General features: G+C 40.7%; 1 protein-coding gene across 4 annotated transcripts in view; it reads right to left on the bottom strand.

Moving 5' to 3' along the window:
• The window catches only part of IQGAP2 (IQ motif containing GTPase activating protein 2), a 294,952-nt gene that overhangs the window by 58,950 nt on the left and 219,948 nt on the right, over positions 1-16,054 (bottom strand). For 2 of the 4 annotated variants that reach the window (XM_049649666.1, XM_049649668.1), the window contains exons 14-17: positions 15,537-15,627; positions 9,660-9,827; positions 7,196-7,338; positions 4,983-5,153 (exon numbers count right to left, since the gene is read on the bottom strand). In XM_049649666.1, the coding sequence (XP_049505623.1) occupies positions 4,983-5,153; positions 7,196-7,338; positions 9,660-9,827; positions 15,537-15,627 (573 nt within the window). The remainder of the gene's footprint in view (positions 1-4,982; positions 5,154-7,195; positions 7,339-9,659; positions 9,828-15,536; positions 15,628-16,054) is intronic. The other 2 variants (XM_049649667.1, XM_049649671.1) reach the window with 1 other exon arrangement.

Genomic DNA, 16,054 nt, shown 5'->3' with positions numbered 1-16,054 from the left:
GAGGGAGACGGAGAGGGAGACGGAGAGGGAGACGGAGAGGGAGACGGAGAGGGAGACGGAGAGGGAGACGGAGAGGGAGACGGAGAGGGAGACGGAGACGGAGACGGAGACGGAGAGAGAGAGAGAATATCTTAAGCAGGCTCCATGCTCAGTGTGGAGCCCAACAAGGGGCTGGATCCCAAGATCCTGGGATCATGACTTGAGCCAAAATCAAGAGTTGGATGCTCAACCAACTGAGCCACCCAGGTGTCTCAAAATAAAGGATTTCTAATTGAAGGTCCATTTAGAGAATGCCCATGGGATCTGTGAGTGTGGCATTTCTGAAATGATGAGAAAAACTGATTTTGATGTCATCAACACCTGCTTGCAAAAGTGGCCTGATTGTGCTATAGGGACTAGGAGAAGTGGACCCTAACCATGGGTTACTGGATTCCATGGCAAGTTAACTAGTAACACATTTGTTGTGATGAGTCTCAATGGTGGTTCCTATGTTTCTGTGTGTAACAGAAGTGTGAATCTACAAATATATGTTATAAATCCCATTCCTTGACCCAAACTGAAAAGCAAACAAAATACGGGATTAGCTCAAGTTCTTCCTTCTGCTTTTTTGGAATTATCTAAACTCCAGAAACAGTATTAATCTTATTAACTCAGATTCACAAACATTGTGGATAACCTATCACAGTCACAGATGATGTAATATTGAACAATTCTCGCATCTGTAAAATGAACCCACTTGTCTGTTCTGTACTATTTAAAAATTTTTTTTGAATGTTTATTTATTTTTGAGAGAGACAGAGAGAGAGACAGAGTGTGAGCAGGGGAGGGTCAGAGAGAGAGGGAATTACAGAATCCAAAGCAGGATCCAGGCTTTGAGCTGTCAGCACACAGCCCAACACGGGGCCTGAACCCCACGAACTGTGAGATCATGACCTGAACTGAAAGTCGGGCGCTCAACTGACTGAGCCACCCAGGCGCCCCACATTCTGTACTATTGTTTAATGTACTAAGGATTCAATGCTCAACCACAGAATTTTCCTTGAGATTTCATTTTGTATTTTTAAAAAGTGATTATTTACTTTGAGAGAACAGAATGTGCCTGCATGTGTGAGCAGTGGGAAGGGTCAGAGAGAGAGGAAGAGAGAGAATTCCAAACAGGCTCCGCACTGTCAGTGCAGAGTCTGAGGCAGGGTTTGATCCCATGAACCTTGACATCACGACATGAGCTGAAATCAAGACTCAGAAGCTTAATGGACTAAGGCACCCAGGCATCCCTCGTTGTGTATTCCACCTCTCTATCGATTATGTAGATTTTTCTGGAATCCTTCTATACTTATGAATATTGTACTGTTACCTTCCCAAACCAAGGAAAACTTTGTTGGGTATAGAATTTTTTATCTATAGAAGCAGAATCCTATATGCCTCTTATTTGCCAAAAGGACACATTCTTTTCCAGTTTGTAAGTTTTAGTTTCATCAGGACCGGCTTTTCCTATTCTGTGCTAATGAGAGAAATCCTATGCCAGGCTATGAGATTGCAGGCTCTTCTAATTAGAAGCTGTTTATTAAGAGCAATTATGGGTATGAGGTTGGGAGAAAGGAGTTATTGCTGCAAACGCAAAAGAAGACAAAATTCTAAACTATAAAGCCTTTCAGAAGCTGCTTTTTGCAGACAATTAGAGATAGAAGGTGTTTACTGCAGTGTCAACCTCCTTCTCTGACTGGCAGAAGAACTTGTGGGAAAATTTAAAAGAGCCATCTTTTTGTAAAATTTTGTTTTTTTGTTACCATAAATTTGTTTTCTATGTGATGCATCTATAACAAAGTAGTCTTCCAAAATATTTAGACCCCGGGGTTACTGCTCCACTTTACATTTTGTAACTGTCAATCTCTAGACAATCTGGCTTGCTAACCTGACTGCCTTCTTTGGTAACTGGGCACCCAGGGCTGTAATAGTCAAATTACCAACTCCAACTTCTGGAGCACAAATTCTTGTGTGATCTCTTGGATAGCCAAGAAGGCTCTAAATGTTTCTCTCTTTTCCTTCTCAGCTTAAAGGTAGAAAATCCACTGATCTACTAGAGTAGTCACTTACATGGAAATAACGTGATGAAGGACTGTCACAACAGGTCACCCCCTTCCTCTCCACCTACAGACTCCACTATTGCTCCTGGCAATCTGAAAGGTGCTTCAGAGCAGCTTGTTCCTTTTTCTCTGCCAGGATGCTTGAGGCACTCTCCGAAGTTCAAAAACTAATACCATAGTTCCCAGGGCTATGTTTTGGTGTTTGTCACTACTATGCTTTTTCTTAAAAACTGGCATTCCAGCTTTCTTCAGTTCAAGGAAAAAAGAATACCATAGCTATCTACTCTTTTTCCTGTTCAGTTTTTCTCACCTCTACCTGTGCCATGCCAACAGTCTCTATGTTGACTCCATCATCTGCCCTCAGACACATCATCTCCGTCGTCTCATCATTTCTAACACTATTGAGCACCTATGGCCACATTCTGTGCAAAGTCTGTTACGTGAATTATCCCATTTAACTCTCACAACCCAGCAACAAATTGAGTATTACCAGTTTTCAGATGAGAACATGCATTTTAAATTATCTATTCTTTTCCTCAACTTTTTTGAGATTTTTTTCTGAAGTTGTCCATGTGGTGCAGTTATTTTCAGTGTTTCTTCTGCGTTCTGCAGTTTTAAGTTTATTTACATTTGACAATGTCATTATTTTTCTTCCTCTCTTTCAGTATCAGTTATCTTTTTCTTTTAATGTTTTGTCTTGTTTTACTAAGATCATGCCTTATTAAATTCCTTGAAAGCATACAACAGTTTCAGCACAAAAAAGTCTTTTGCCTCCTCGAGTAAGAGTATCCTTAAATGTTTATTTAATTTACATTTTGCAACTTACATTCATTTTCCTTTTTTTTTTTCAATATTCGATATTTCTTTCTGTTTGAGATTGTTTTCTGGCTCACTCATTTGTAAAGGTAGGCAATGTTACCAGAGCCTTCTTACCGTTCAAAAATAACATGGCTATGTCTCCTTCGCTGCTCTCAAGAGATTCTCTCTCTCTCTCTGCAGAGAGAGAGAGGTGTTATCTTACTTACCTAGAGGGGAAAAATCTTACGAATGACATTGCATTTCTCAGGAGACACCTCGGGCACCTTCTGAATTGTTCTGTAAGTATTCAAGACAGAGGACTGGCTAACGAAACCATATTCTCTGTACCACTATCCAGTTCCTTGGGAAGAGACCGAGCGAGGGTATTGGAGCTGGGGTTGGCTGGCCTCAGCCTGGAAACTTTCTCTCTGAGTGTGTTAAGACTACTGTGGCTGGGGCTGATTCAGCCAGCTAGGAAGGTTGAGCCATTCTATGGAGGAGAAGTCCTCACTTTTCAGATCATTCCTCTAATTCAGGGTGAAGTGGCCACATTGCCAAAAAATGAGATTAGCATAACACCCTTTGGTTATGGTCTTTTGGTTTTGTGGGTCAGCAAGTTTCCACTGAATACATATTCATCTCCAGTCTACAGCTTGCCTCTAGACCTTCTGCTTTCCTTGTTAGAAAACTGTCAGAAGAGTGAGAAACAAAAACAAGGTGAGGTGACTTCATAGTTCTATGGCTTCTGCTTCAATCTCTCTGCCTCTGCTGAGGTGAAGCAAAAGGCCCCAGATGATTGTTTCTACCCTTCTTCTCCCAAGCCCTCTTGTGACTTCGGCCCTGGGTCCCAATATCAGATGGATTTTACACCCGTGCAATCCACAGAATGTCCTCCAAATACAATACTGATCCATTCCCTGAGGCTGGAGAACTTAAGGTTGGTCCAAATTGTCAGGTCAGCTGACACTGTTTAATTCTGTATAAAATTAGAGCCTCAGCATCAGTGTAGAGGATTTCATCTTTAGGCTTTTTTGTCACTTCCTGTGTGTTTTGCCTACCACTTACTTACAGAAGGAATAAAGTGGAAAACTTACTGGTTCAGCAAAGAAAAAAAAATCTTTCACAGTCAGGTTTGTGGGAGACATTTCTTCTAAAAATTAATCATGTCTGCCTTCTAACATCTTAAGCTCCGAACAAATTTGACTATTTGAGCACTGATCGTACATAAGACACAAGAATACACAAATTTTGGAAACTTATTTTCTGACCTGGATGATGTTATAGTTAGGTGAGGGAAGCAGGTAAGTACACCAATGATCACAAAAGAGAAATCTTCAACCTAAAAACTTCCAATTTGGGAAATCTCACAGCTATGGGCCAAAGCAAAAGCCCATTGAATACTGTCTGTCAATAACAGTGTCATTCTGGATGCACACAAAAAAAGACATGCAGCCTTGTGGAAGGTAGCATGTTGGTTCTCAGAGGGTGCTAGGGAAATACAAATGAGAAACATCTACATTTGTGAAGCTCTCTGCCGACCAGAAAGTTCAGATAGTCACGCAAGCTGAAGAACAACTCAAAACCAAACAGTTGGAAAGGAGGGTTTTTCCTACAGGACTCAATGAGGAGTCTGTGAGGGAGGAGACATGCCTGCAGATGCTAAAGGCATTTTGTCATCTCTTGTGCTCTTTCTGTCTAGAAGTGTGTACAAACAAGGACCACTCAGCATCCACCAGCCACTGAAAAAGCAATTCAGAGAACACCTGGCTTAGAAAGTAGATGACACAAGGAGATCCAGCTTTTTAGAGAAAGAGGATTTCAGTTCTGATTTGAGGGGTCCCTCTGGCTCCAACAAGGTTGGTGGCAGGTGGACCTTGGCAGGTCCGCAGCGCCCCTTAATAGTCTCCATGGTTGAAAAATCATTCAACATCCTTCCCAGCTCCGGGCATAATAAAGCAGATTTGGGGGCATCGATTAAGCGGAAAATCTGCACTCTGATTTGTTTATTAGAATGTCAGCAGTTGACGGTCACAATATCAAATAAAGCATCTTCAGGAGATATGACAGTTTGCTGGAACTAGCGGTAGGCGATTCACATACCTGTATTTTGACCACCTGCTCTTCTTGTCCATACAAATATGATTTCCTAGCTTCATGCTCTTTCCTAAGAAGGGGTCCTGCACTTGTGGCTTCCAAGCGAAGAAGCAAATCTTCAGAAGCAGACCACATCTTCTCACGAACATAATCTCTTGTGACTTCCTCAACAATGTCCTGGCAAGAGATATTTCTTATGGTTACACTTCACACATCGGGTGAAACGAGCAAAGAGAATAGCTTCTGGAGCTTCTATCTTTGAGAAATAGGATATGGACGGCTCTTTCTGGCCTGGTTTAAGCACAGACTTGATCAGAGCAAAAGGATGAACTGGCTGAGCTTCTTTCTAATGACTTGCTTTTGAAATCCTCTGACCTTGGTGCTGAGGTACTAGGAGAATCTGGCTGAGTGATCTCAGGATCTGGAGGCGGAGATGGACAAATGATGCTGGAAAGGACCAAGTGTGAGGCTTGAGCTCCAGAGTGTACAAGGGACAAGGACGGCTGTGGTATGAATATGCACTGCCACCTCCCTCTCCAGGGCTGCCAAGGAAAAGAATGCAGTGGCCATGAAGTCTTCTGGCTCCTAGGCCCCCTTTCTAGTCCAGGCCAGAGAGCAGACCTCTGCAACAAGCCAGGAGGAGCCCAAAATAAACTTGGGGGGAAAATAAAAGACTTTGGACAGAAGGAAAGGGGGTGGGTGAGGAGAGACAGGCGTTCCCCTGGCCAGACAGGCGAAACCCAGATGAATGAGAACAAAGCAGAGGGACTATGAAAAGTCTCAGGTAGATGATGAACTGGGTTTGCTTTTTACTTTCTTTGAGAGATGCAAGCCAAGACTGGACTCACTTCTATGGCTGATGCCTCTTACCAATGTGACTAGAATCAACGGATGATTAATTAAAAAAATTAAAACTGAAATCATAAAAAAATGCTTAAAAACCTTTAAGAGAAGACATTCTTACATTCACTAACTCAGAACTTTTAGATTGTCTAGAACATTATTTTTTTTTTTAACAGTGTAGACCTTCCACTTTAAAAGAAAAAAATTTTTAATCCGTTTTTTGAGAGAGAGAGACAGACAGACAGAGTGTGAGAGGGGGAGGAACAGAGACAGAGGGAGACACAGAATCCGAAGCAGGCTCCAGGCTCTGAGCTGTCAGCACAGATCCCGATGTGGGGCTTGAACTCATGAACTGTGAGATGATGACCTGAGCTGAAGTTGGATGCTTAACTTACTGAGCCATGCAGGCACCCCTAGACCTTCCACTTTTTAATAATCCTAACAGAATGATGCTCCATTTTACAAAGTTACTCCTAGGGCATCTTTGGAGGCCACAGGAACAATTTGTGGCTCTGGTTTTTAACCCTTTGATGCTGCTTCTTCATAGTGTGATACATCTTTTCCACTCTAGCATATTGTTTTTACATATTGCCCACAGTTTCATTATTTGCAAGGTAGCACTGGTAATGCATTGTAACAATGATCGACAATGTTTGAAATTACTTAATAAACCATTTTCTTCACTGTCTTCTTGTCATTGATTTCTGGTGGCATCATCAGCCTCCAGGCCACAGATTTTTCTCTGAGTTTTAGCAAATATCTTTGATGCTGGTGACTTTGAACAATTTTATAAGACCTACATTTGTGTGTTCTGTCTTTTTTTTCAAAATGGAACTAAACTCTTATTTGTATCTTCTCTGTAAACACACTACAATGCATGGAACAAACAGCAATTTTCACATCTTTTGGGTCCAACTTTGGTCTCAAGTCCAAAGCAATCTTGGTGAACATCCTTTTAAGAGTATTTCCCCCTGGAAAGTATTACTGACTTTTTAAAGGACATATCTATCTCTGTGGTAGGCTGTGGGGGGGAAGAAAGAAATTACTGAACACTGACAACCAGGAAATTACTACTAACTGAGCTCTTGTGTCAAGGTAAATGTGAAGATTAATTTTTAGGATAATGTACTATCACAAATAAGCTACAATATCTTTCTTCCCCTTGCTCTCTTCGGTGGTGTTATGTCAATATAGAAATAACTGTACAAGTCAATAGGCATGCAGCCCCATCCAACTGCATTCATGACGACTTTACTCTATACCCAGGCTGCAAAAAATAAGTTATTTCCTCCCACCACTTCCATGATTCAAAAACAGAAAGGCAATCACACTTATTTTTTCAGAGCATAGTTATGCATTAAACATGAACCTCCTACCTCAATTTCTTTTGCCATGAGCCATGATTCTTTAGGCAAGCATGATTCAGGTGTGACCCAGGAAGTCTCTTGTGAATCGATGTTGTAGTAGTAGTCATATTTATCCTGCAGGGTGAGTTTGAGCCATGAACCTTCAGTAGACACTAAAGAAAGAAGCTTGTTACATTCTAGAGAGAAATACTGAACGCTTCAACATTATACTTTCTCCAATATGTAAAATAATGTAATGAACAATTTTTCATCAAGCATTCCGGCAGCCTAAGTTAAAATCATTAGAAATGACTTGCTAAAATGGAATGAATTCTATGTGTTCAATGGCGGCTCTCTACTAAGCCAAATGGGGAGGACAGTCTGACGGGTAATGCCATGGTTCTCGATCTCAAATTCCTCACGAGGATGAGAAGAGTCACAAATGGCCATCAAGAAGGAAAAAGTAGACAAAGAATGTATGTCCCAGATGTGAATGGCACCGAAGTGGTCAGAGGAGACTGGTGAGCAAGAATCTTCTTTGCTTAGCAACTCTTCCAGCAATTTCTCTGAGAAGGAGTGACCTATACAGACTGTGACCCATTATTTAAGGAAAGCCCATGATCTGCATTAAATCAAAGCAGAAGTAACTCATCTTTGCAGACAACTTTATCCTAACTAAAAACTGGCATATCCAAGCACGATGGTCACTAAGTAGGGAGAAGGAAAATGTCCTGGTTCGACTCATCGTGCTCTACACAACCACACAAAATGAGAAAAAAAATGTGGAAAGGACTTCATGTCTGGGGGTGGTGAAGGGTGCACTAGGAAAAAAAAAATCTATGGCAGTCATGGCTTAATTAGTCAAGACGAATATTTCCTCTTCATGAACCCATGGGCTATCCCTCCCATTTGGAAGTATGTTTATTTTGTTGAATGGTCATGATTCCGGTCCCAGACCAGACAGCCAACAACAAAAGCCAAAATAAAAATGTTCTGACCTAGACCAATCTAAGCCAGCTTCTGTCAAGTGAGCACTCGACTAATTGTGTTTACAGGGAATCAAAGTTCAAAGTGAATATCTGTACAGAATATTTAAATGGATTAAAAAAACTAAGCAGGGGTAACTTTAAGGCCCTTGAATGTGGTTGGTTGGTTATTTGGTTTTAAATGCTCCTCAACTGTTCTCTGTTTGTCACTGTCCAGGAAAAGAGATGTATCTCTTTTCAAATGGGCAGACAGCTGTTAGCTGTGTAGAAATGCTGGCCTACCAGAAGTATCTCGTACAGCCAAATCAGGATGCTCACAAGTAATAATTATGAATCTAAGATAACTCCTAGGTTTCTGAATTGGCAATTTGGGGATATAAGACAGTATGCACCAGAACATGGCACACGGGAAGTGGAGGCAAGTAGAAGATAAATTAGGCTTAGGCCAGGATGGATTTGAAACTGAAATGAACCCTGGCATTAACACTGTTGTGCAACTCTTTCCCCATAAAGGAAGAGGCAGAGGACACTACAGCGACTCCGGATGAAAATATGTGAAGGGAACAGAGAGAGGCTCAAGGGTGATCAGATGCCAGGTAAGAAAGAATGACCAATAGCCTTCTGCATGTTTCATTAACGGGCAACTTGCTGAATTCAAGGGTGCAATCTCCGAGTTGGAAATCCACCAAGTGCATAGGGTGCCACGGGAAAGACCTCCAGTTGAACTAAGAAAACCTTTTTTTCTCCAATTCCACTTCTGAGGCCAGTTTCCTGAAGATGCAAAGTACATGACCTGTGATGTGTAAATCGACACCAGCCTGCGAATCAGGACATACCTTGATCTCTGATAGGATGTGAAGTGCTTGGTATCAATTTACTAAAGGAATGGTGCACTGACTCTCAAAAATTAACCTCTTCTGGTTTGGCAGAGTCTCCTTCTGACCAAAATCTCATGAATGTAAGTTTCTAAATCTAAAAAATGACTATTAGACTCATGATCTCAACGATACTTTACAAAGTTAACACATCATGGTCTACCGTTGGATTGAACAGGCATAAATATTTGCCAAGGTTATTGAGCTGGGCCCTTGGAGACCAGTGTCACTGCATTTTATTCCACGTTTTCAAACTTACTCCTATTAAATATTACACAATCATGTACCATTTGTTTCAAAAATGAGAGAGACAAATATTCGTAAAAAAATCAGTTTCCTATCCCTGGAGAAATGGATCAACAAGCAAGCACTACATAAAGCAAATTCTCCTTAAATGCTATCTTTTCTCAAGTTTATGATGTCACCCATGCATAGCCACCAAGTTAATCAGACTTTTCCAAAAAACAAAAAAAGAAAAACACATGTAAAAATTTTTTCCAATGCAAAAAAATATTTTAGAAATGTTCATATGAAAGCAATAATTGTCTTAAAGTCAATACAATACATATTGGTGCAAGACAGCATCATATCCAAAATGATATTTAGTCAGTGCCAAATGACTAGAAAGCTTACCACTTTTAGATTTGTGCTCTTTTGCCTTCGCGAGGGCATCATAATACCTGTCAGCACATTCAGGGATTATGTCATTTGTATTAGACACAGAAGACTTCAAATGAGACAAAATATCACATGGCTTTTCTTTCTCCAAACACTGATTGACATCGATGACCAGGGTAACCCCTGCACAATGAGAACAAAGTTTCTGTTATTGGTTATCTGCTACTTACTCTAGTGGTGTGCAAAGGTGAGATGTAATTCAGCCTTTTCCAGTAATGCATTGGAATTAAACCTTTATATCCTTTTCAGAGTTAGTACCACAAATACCCATGACTGTCACCAACTCACCTACAGGTTTAGGTTGTAGGAAGAACAAGATCCCACAGGAGCACAGTTTATTAAAAATTACAGCATTTCCAGGCTACTCTCGTGTGGTGGGAAGGCACTAGGTTCCACTCACTGTACTAATCCATAAGGGTGTGGTAAATGCAGTAGATATGCAGTCCTCCAATAGGTCATCCATCAGTATTTGAGAACTTGTCTTATGAAGACATTTATTTATTTTAGAATATATAAAAAATCCTGATAGTCTCTTGTATAGTGCTAGTATACTTCAAATATTCTAGGAAAGCAACAGGTAGGGCTGATGGACATATGTACTCAAGTCCAGAAACTTAATTCTGGAACCCATTTAGACTTAGAAAGCATTTTATTCCATTTTAAATTTCTGCTTCTCCCTATAAATCAAGCTACAGTGAACTCTTGGTTACCTAAAGAAAGTTAACATGGTGAGTTCTTTACTATCCATTTCATTCCCAGCCAAGAATATTCTGGCCCAACCAATGAAAGTACTGTTTTTACAAACTATAAATGCACTGAGTTAGAAACCTAGAACAACAATGGAAGAAACCAGGTTAAAATGCTTTGTGGACAGAAGGTTTTGATGAAATGAGGAGAAATGGATATACATTTTTATAAACACCCCCCCCCCACACACACAAAACTTTACCATACAAATGCTAACTGGCATATTGGTGTCATTAAATTATGCATGTATGTGCATACAAACATGAACACTGAAGGGGCGAGAAAAATGGAGTCTGACTTTCAACAATCTGGAACCAAAGTGATGCAAATCTGGAGGAGCACATAAAGAATCAAGGAGAACTTCCATAGCAAAATTCAACTGTTGCAGAACAAAAGATACAGCAGTATGCTCTTGTGCTTACAGGAGCTAATAAGAATGGATAAACAGTCCGCCTTTCCTCTTCTCCAGAAAAGCTTTCTAGGATGGGACAAATGTGGTACTGGTGTTTGGAGAACTTTGTGGTCTCAGAGGAGCAGAAGGAACAAGTAAATGACAAAGAATCCTCTCATGAATTACACCTGACAGCTTCATCTAACCCAGTAAAATGCCATGTTCCTTAAAAGATGGGTATTATAGGGGTGCCTGGGTAGCTCAGTCAGTTAAGCATCGACTCCTGGTTTCAGCCCAGGCCCTGGTTTCACAGTTCGTGAGTTCGATCCTCACATTGGATTCTGCTGACAGGGAGGAGCCTGCTTAGGATTCTCTCTCTTCGCCCCTCCCTCGCTAAATAAACTTAAAATTTTTTTTAAAAAGATGGGTATAAGAAAGGCACAAATTTCTTGGATATGGAAATGTGATTTACCATTGAATATTGATATGCAAGCAGTGGGTCCACAGGTGAATCTTCCAGGTAACTGAAGCTTACTACTCATCTTAACAGAACCATTAATTTTCCCATGAAAATCTAAACCCTCGGAGAATACCCTAAGAGAACAGTCTCTACGCTGCTCATCATTTTATCCATAATCCCTGGTACACAGTAGGTGCTTAATGTTTGCTGAGAGCTGCTAGAAGAGCCCTTCCTGTCATCCTCTGCTACAATACAGTGATTATTTTAGTATTGTTAAATACTAAGGAGCTGTTTGGGCTTCTTTGTTCCTGCACTGAATGGCCTCAGACTCTTAAGCTTTTTAGTTTCCCCCGCCTCCGGTCCCCACCAGCTATTTCTTCTTGCTGCTATGTGCTTGCAGAGAGCAGCCCAATCACCTAATTGCCTGGTAATTCGTAGCTTCTGATGTACTCTGAGTTGGGAAGGGACACAACCAAACATATTAGTGTTAAGCCTAATATAAGAATACAAAGGTTCTAAGTGTCTGCCCAAGAGATTCCCAATGAGCAGAGTAAATCAGTTCCAGGACAAAGGCTTTGAGACATGTACTTTGATTGTGTTTTTGCTTAATCCATGGGATGCCGTTTAGTTCCAGATAATTGAAGATGTCCAATAAAGTCAGGTATGTTTGTGGTAAGGAACAAATGAAGAAATCTCCCATAAGTCTCCTAAAAGATCCGAAAGAAATGTTTGTGTTGCATCTTAAGCCATACATCGGCAGGCTTTCTCTAAGCTATGCACTTAGAGGTGAAATAACCTCCAGTGGGGCAAAAAATGGCTCTTGTGGGGGAGAGGGTGAGAAATCTTTTTATGTATCAGCATAGATCTACATATGGTACAAAAACAGATTCAATATATCTGTGGTATTAAAATTCCATGGTGAAAAATAATTAGGGAAAACCTATCTAAAAAGATTCCTTAGGGGCGCCTGGGTGGCTCAGTCGGTTAAGCGGCCGACTTCGGCTCAGGTCATGATCTCGCAGTCCGTGAGTTTGAGCCCCGCGTCGGGCTCTGTGCTGACAGCTCAGAGCCTGGAGCCTGTTTCAGATTCTGTGTCTCCCTCTCTCTGACCCTCCCCCGTTCATGCTCTGTCTCTGTCTCAAAAATAAATAAATGTTAAAAAAAAATAAAAAAAAAAAGATTCCTTAGGGTACAATAATGGAAGAAAGCTGGGGAATTTTGCTCTATGGAGTCAAAAGTAGAGACAAACCTACTTTTAGAAAGCAAGAAACCCAAATGAAAGAGACTTGAGTTATGGTGTCCTTTCAGTCTTGCCTGTGGTAAAACCTATAGGGCAGCACTTTCTTGTACCAAATTATCTGGGAGTGGGTTAGATGCTTACAACACGAAACCAAAATCTGTTTCAAGTCTTATCATACAAAATGAATGCTTTTAAAGGGAAGATTAAACTCTTTTTTTGAAAAACTGGAAAATTCTCATCCATTGTTAGAATATAGATGGTTACTTCAGAACATCTTTTTGGTGTTATATATCATAGAAGAAACTATATCAACTCTTCTGAGACACAGGACAGAGGCAGAAGACAGGATTTTAAATGTGTACATCTGGAGTACACAGTCACATATTTGAGAAAGCCTCTTACACAGTCAACACAACAATGAATCTCAATGTAAAACAAGGAACAGCTTCTCATCTGCAGGCCAAATGTAGGAAGAACATGAATAAAATGATTTCTAAATTGGTTTGACTTCTAAGAGCAAAACTGTAACCCTTTCAGGCTGAGTGCCAATGTTACAATCTAATTTCTTTAAAAGTGTTTCTTTAAACTACGGCTTCCTTCAGTTTTACGTTTAAATCTAAATCTCTTACGAACCCGTCTCAAATTTATTTTATTTTTTCTTAAGGATTAGAGTGCTAGAATGGAAAGACTTCAAAGATCCTGAGGGTATAAGTTCAGGTTGGAGAAATGTACATAATTTTCCAGGCTAAGGAAATAAAAACCAGATGCTCCCCACAGATGCTTCCAAAGTTGAAAAGCCAATCTTTGGGGGCAAGAAGACTAAGATGTCTCGACAGCATTCTATGACCTGATACAATAGGATACGTCCTAGTTATGCCACAAATAGCTTAAGGAACAGCACTTTCAGAAGTCTTACTTTCGGTAGATTATTTGTACATGTAGAGTGTTAGTATATCAATCTTGAAGCTACTTTAGATTTCCATGTGAATTTTCCTACTATTCGTCTATGAGTCTTAGAATAAAACTAAAATTAAATCGTTTGAGCCAATGAGGGGATTCTGCTAGTTGCCGAGTACGTCTATCTCAATTATGCACCCTAGACCTGGGGGAATAATTGCACGTCGGTTTGAGGACTCGCTGGGAGAAAGACCTAAGACTCCACTGATCACCTGAGCTCCATGAGCCCTTATTCTGGTTGGTGGACCACAGTGACATTTGGGGTTTCCTGCAATTAGTGTCAGTTTCAGAGCCAGTGTGCTGTAATCCCTGGAACGTCTGATTGCATCCTTTCCCCTCAGCACAGCCACCATGGTAAAAAATTGCAGCTCTCTTTAGGGGAAGCCTCGAATAAAGATGAACAGTATAAACTTTTGACTGTAACACTCTGTTCTCAAGTGGACCTGTCACTTAAGGGGTTCTTGGTTTGTAAATGGCTTAAGTATGGGAAACTGACTTAGGGGCCATGATTTTTGCTCTCATTACTCAAATTATACTTCTGCATTTGACCTAGAATTCTTCTTCCACTTGTACAAATCAAGAATGAATAGGGGCGCCTGGGTGGCGCAGTCGGGTAGGCGTCCGACTTCATCCAGGTCACGATCTCACGGTCCGTGAGTTCGAGCCCCGCGTCAGGCTCTGGGCTGATGGCTCGGAGCCTGGAGCCTGTTTCCGATTCTGTGTCTCCCTCTCTCTCTGCCCCTCCCCCGTTCATGCTCTGTCTCTCTCTGTCCAAAAAATAAAAAAACGTAAAAAAAAAAAAATAAAAAAAAAAAAAAAAAAAGAATGAATTTAGTAAACTGTTTAAATCATATTTAGGGACACCACAGTCAATTAGCCAATCCCACAGGTCTGTCTGATCATTCTGATTACTGCTTTGACTCTGCTCTCCATGACAGTAACCACACCCACTCACCTTTGGTGGTTAAGTGCTGCCACCTGGCCTCTGTGGCCTGCCCACCGATTTTGGACTGCCAGCCTTTTTGCAAGTACATGAGCCAGTTCCTTAGAGTAAATCTCCTTGTCTCTTTCTCTATGTATGTGTGTGTATACAGATAATACATACTTTCCAGAGAAACAACTATTTATCTGCATGCACATGCACTTGTACACATGCACGCACACACATAGATATATGACTACATATTTAGTTCTCCAGAGAAAAGTATATATTTGGTTCTGTTTCTCTGGCAAATCTGGACTAATACAATGGAAGGCATAGAAGGGAGCATAGGTATTTATTAAGCAGATTGGGCAAGTTTCTTAAGGGTCAAGATAAAAAAAGGGCTTCAAATACCCATTGATAGATGAATGGATAAAGATGTGGTATATATACACAATAGAGTATTACTCGGCATTCAAAAAGAATGAAATCTTGCCATTTGCAACTATGTGGATGGAACTGGAGGGTATTGTGCTAAGCAAAATCAGTCACAGAAAGACAAATATCATATGACTTCACTCATAGGAGGACTTCAAGAGACAAAACAGATGAACATAAGGGAAGGGAAACAAAAATAATATAAAAACAGGGAGGGGGACAAAACGGAAGAGACTCATAAATATGGAGAACAAACTGAGAGTTGCTGGAGGGGATGTGGGAGGGGGGATGGGCTAAATGGCCAAGGGGCATTAAGGAATCTACTCCTGAAATCATTGTTGCACTATACGCTGACTTGGATGTAAATTAAAAAAAATAAATAAACATTTTTAAAAAAGGTAAAAAAGGGCTTGATTAAACTAGAAATTTGAGAGTTCAGTAACCATTTTTTTGCTTTCTGGATTTTGTACCAGAATCCTTAGATTTTGCTAGAGATAGCACCTAAGCACTGAAAATAGTGCCATCACCAATAGATCTTTTTGTAGATATACTCAACAACTAAAATTGCTAAGAGTCCAAATCTTTTCAGAAACTAAAGCTATACAGTTATAAACATAAAAAATCAGTGGCATAACCAGCAAGGTTCACTGAGCCAGCAAAAGGAGGTGAGGACTTACATTGTTTTGCTTTGTCCTTGTCCATGTTGGCCTCATCGACCGCATGCTGTATCTCATCCAGCCAAAGGACTTTGGAAACAATCTCAGAGTCCTGGGAATAGGGTCATAGAATAAAAGAAAGAACAGGGAATGATGATGAAACAGAATTTATAACTGCTTTTCAGGAGCCCATTTATTACAGTTCCCACAGACTCTTACCAACTACCAAGCACTGTCATAGACTGTATAGACTATTAATGAAATAACGCCCAATTCCAACCCCCATCCCCCACTTAGGTGCATTCGTCTATTGGTTTGTGTTTTTTCCAAGACTGCCCTCTCCCATGGTGGTCCTTTATAAAGAACCGGATGATCCCTGTGCTGGAACTCCTCCACAGATTTCCTCTGCAGTTAGGGGAAAATGTAACTCCCCTTCCCAGGGACCGTGGGGATCTAATGATGCAGGCCTGTTGACTCCTCTGGCTGCCCTTCACACTCCTCTACTCCCTGTCTCAGACCTGCACACCAGCCTCCTTCAG

The sequence above is a fragment of the Panthera uncia genome (genome assembly GCF_023721935.1).
Source record: "Panthera uncia isolate 11264 chromosome A1 unlocalized genomic scaffold, Puncia_PCG_1.0 HiC_scaffold_17, whole genome shotgun sequence".
In the NCBI taxonomy this organism is placed as follows: domain Eukaryota; kingdom Metazoa; phylum Chordata; class Mammalia; order Carnivora; family Felidae; genus Panthera; species Panthera uncia.
This window is presented reverse-complemented; position numbering and strand designations above follow the sequence as displayed.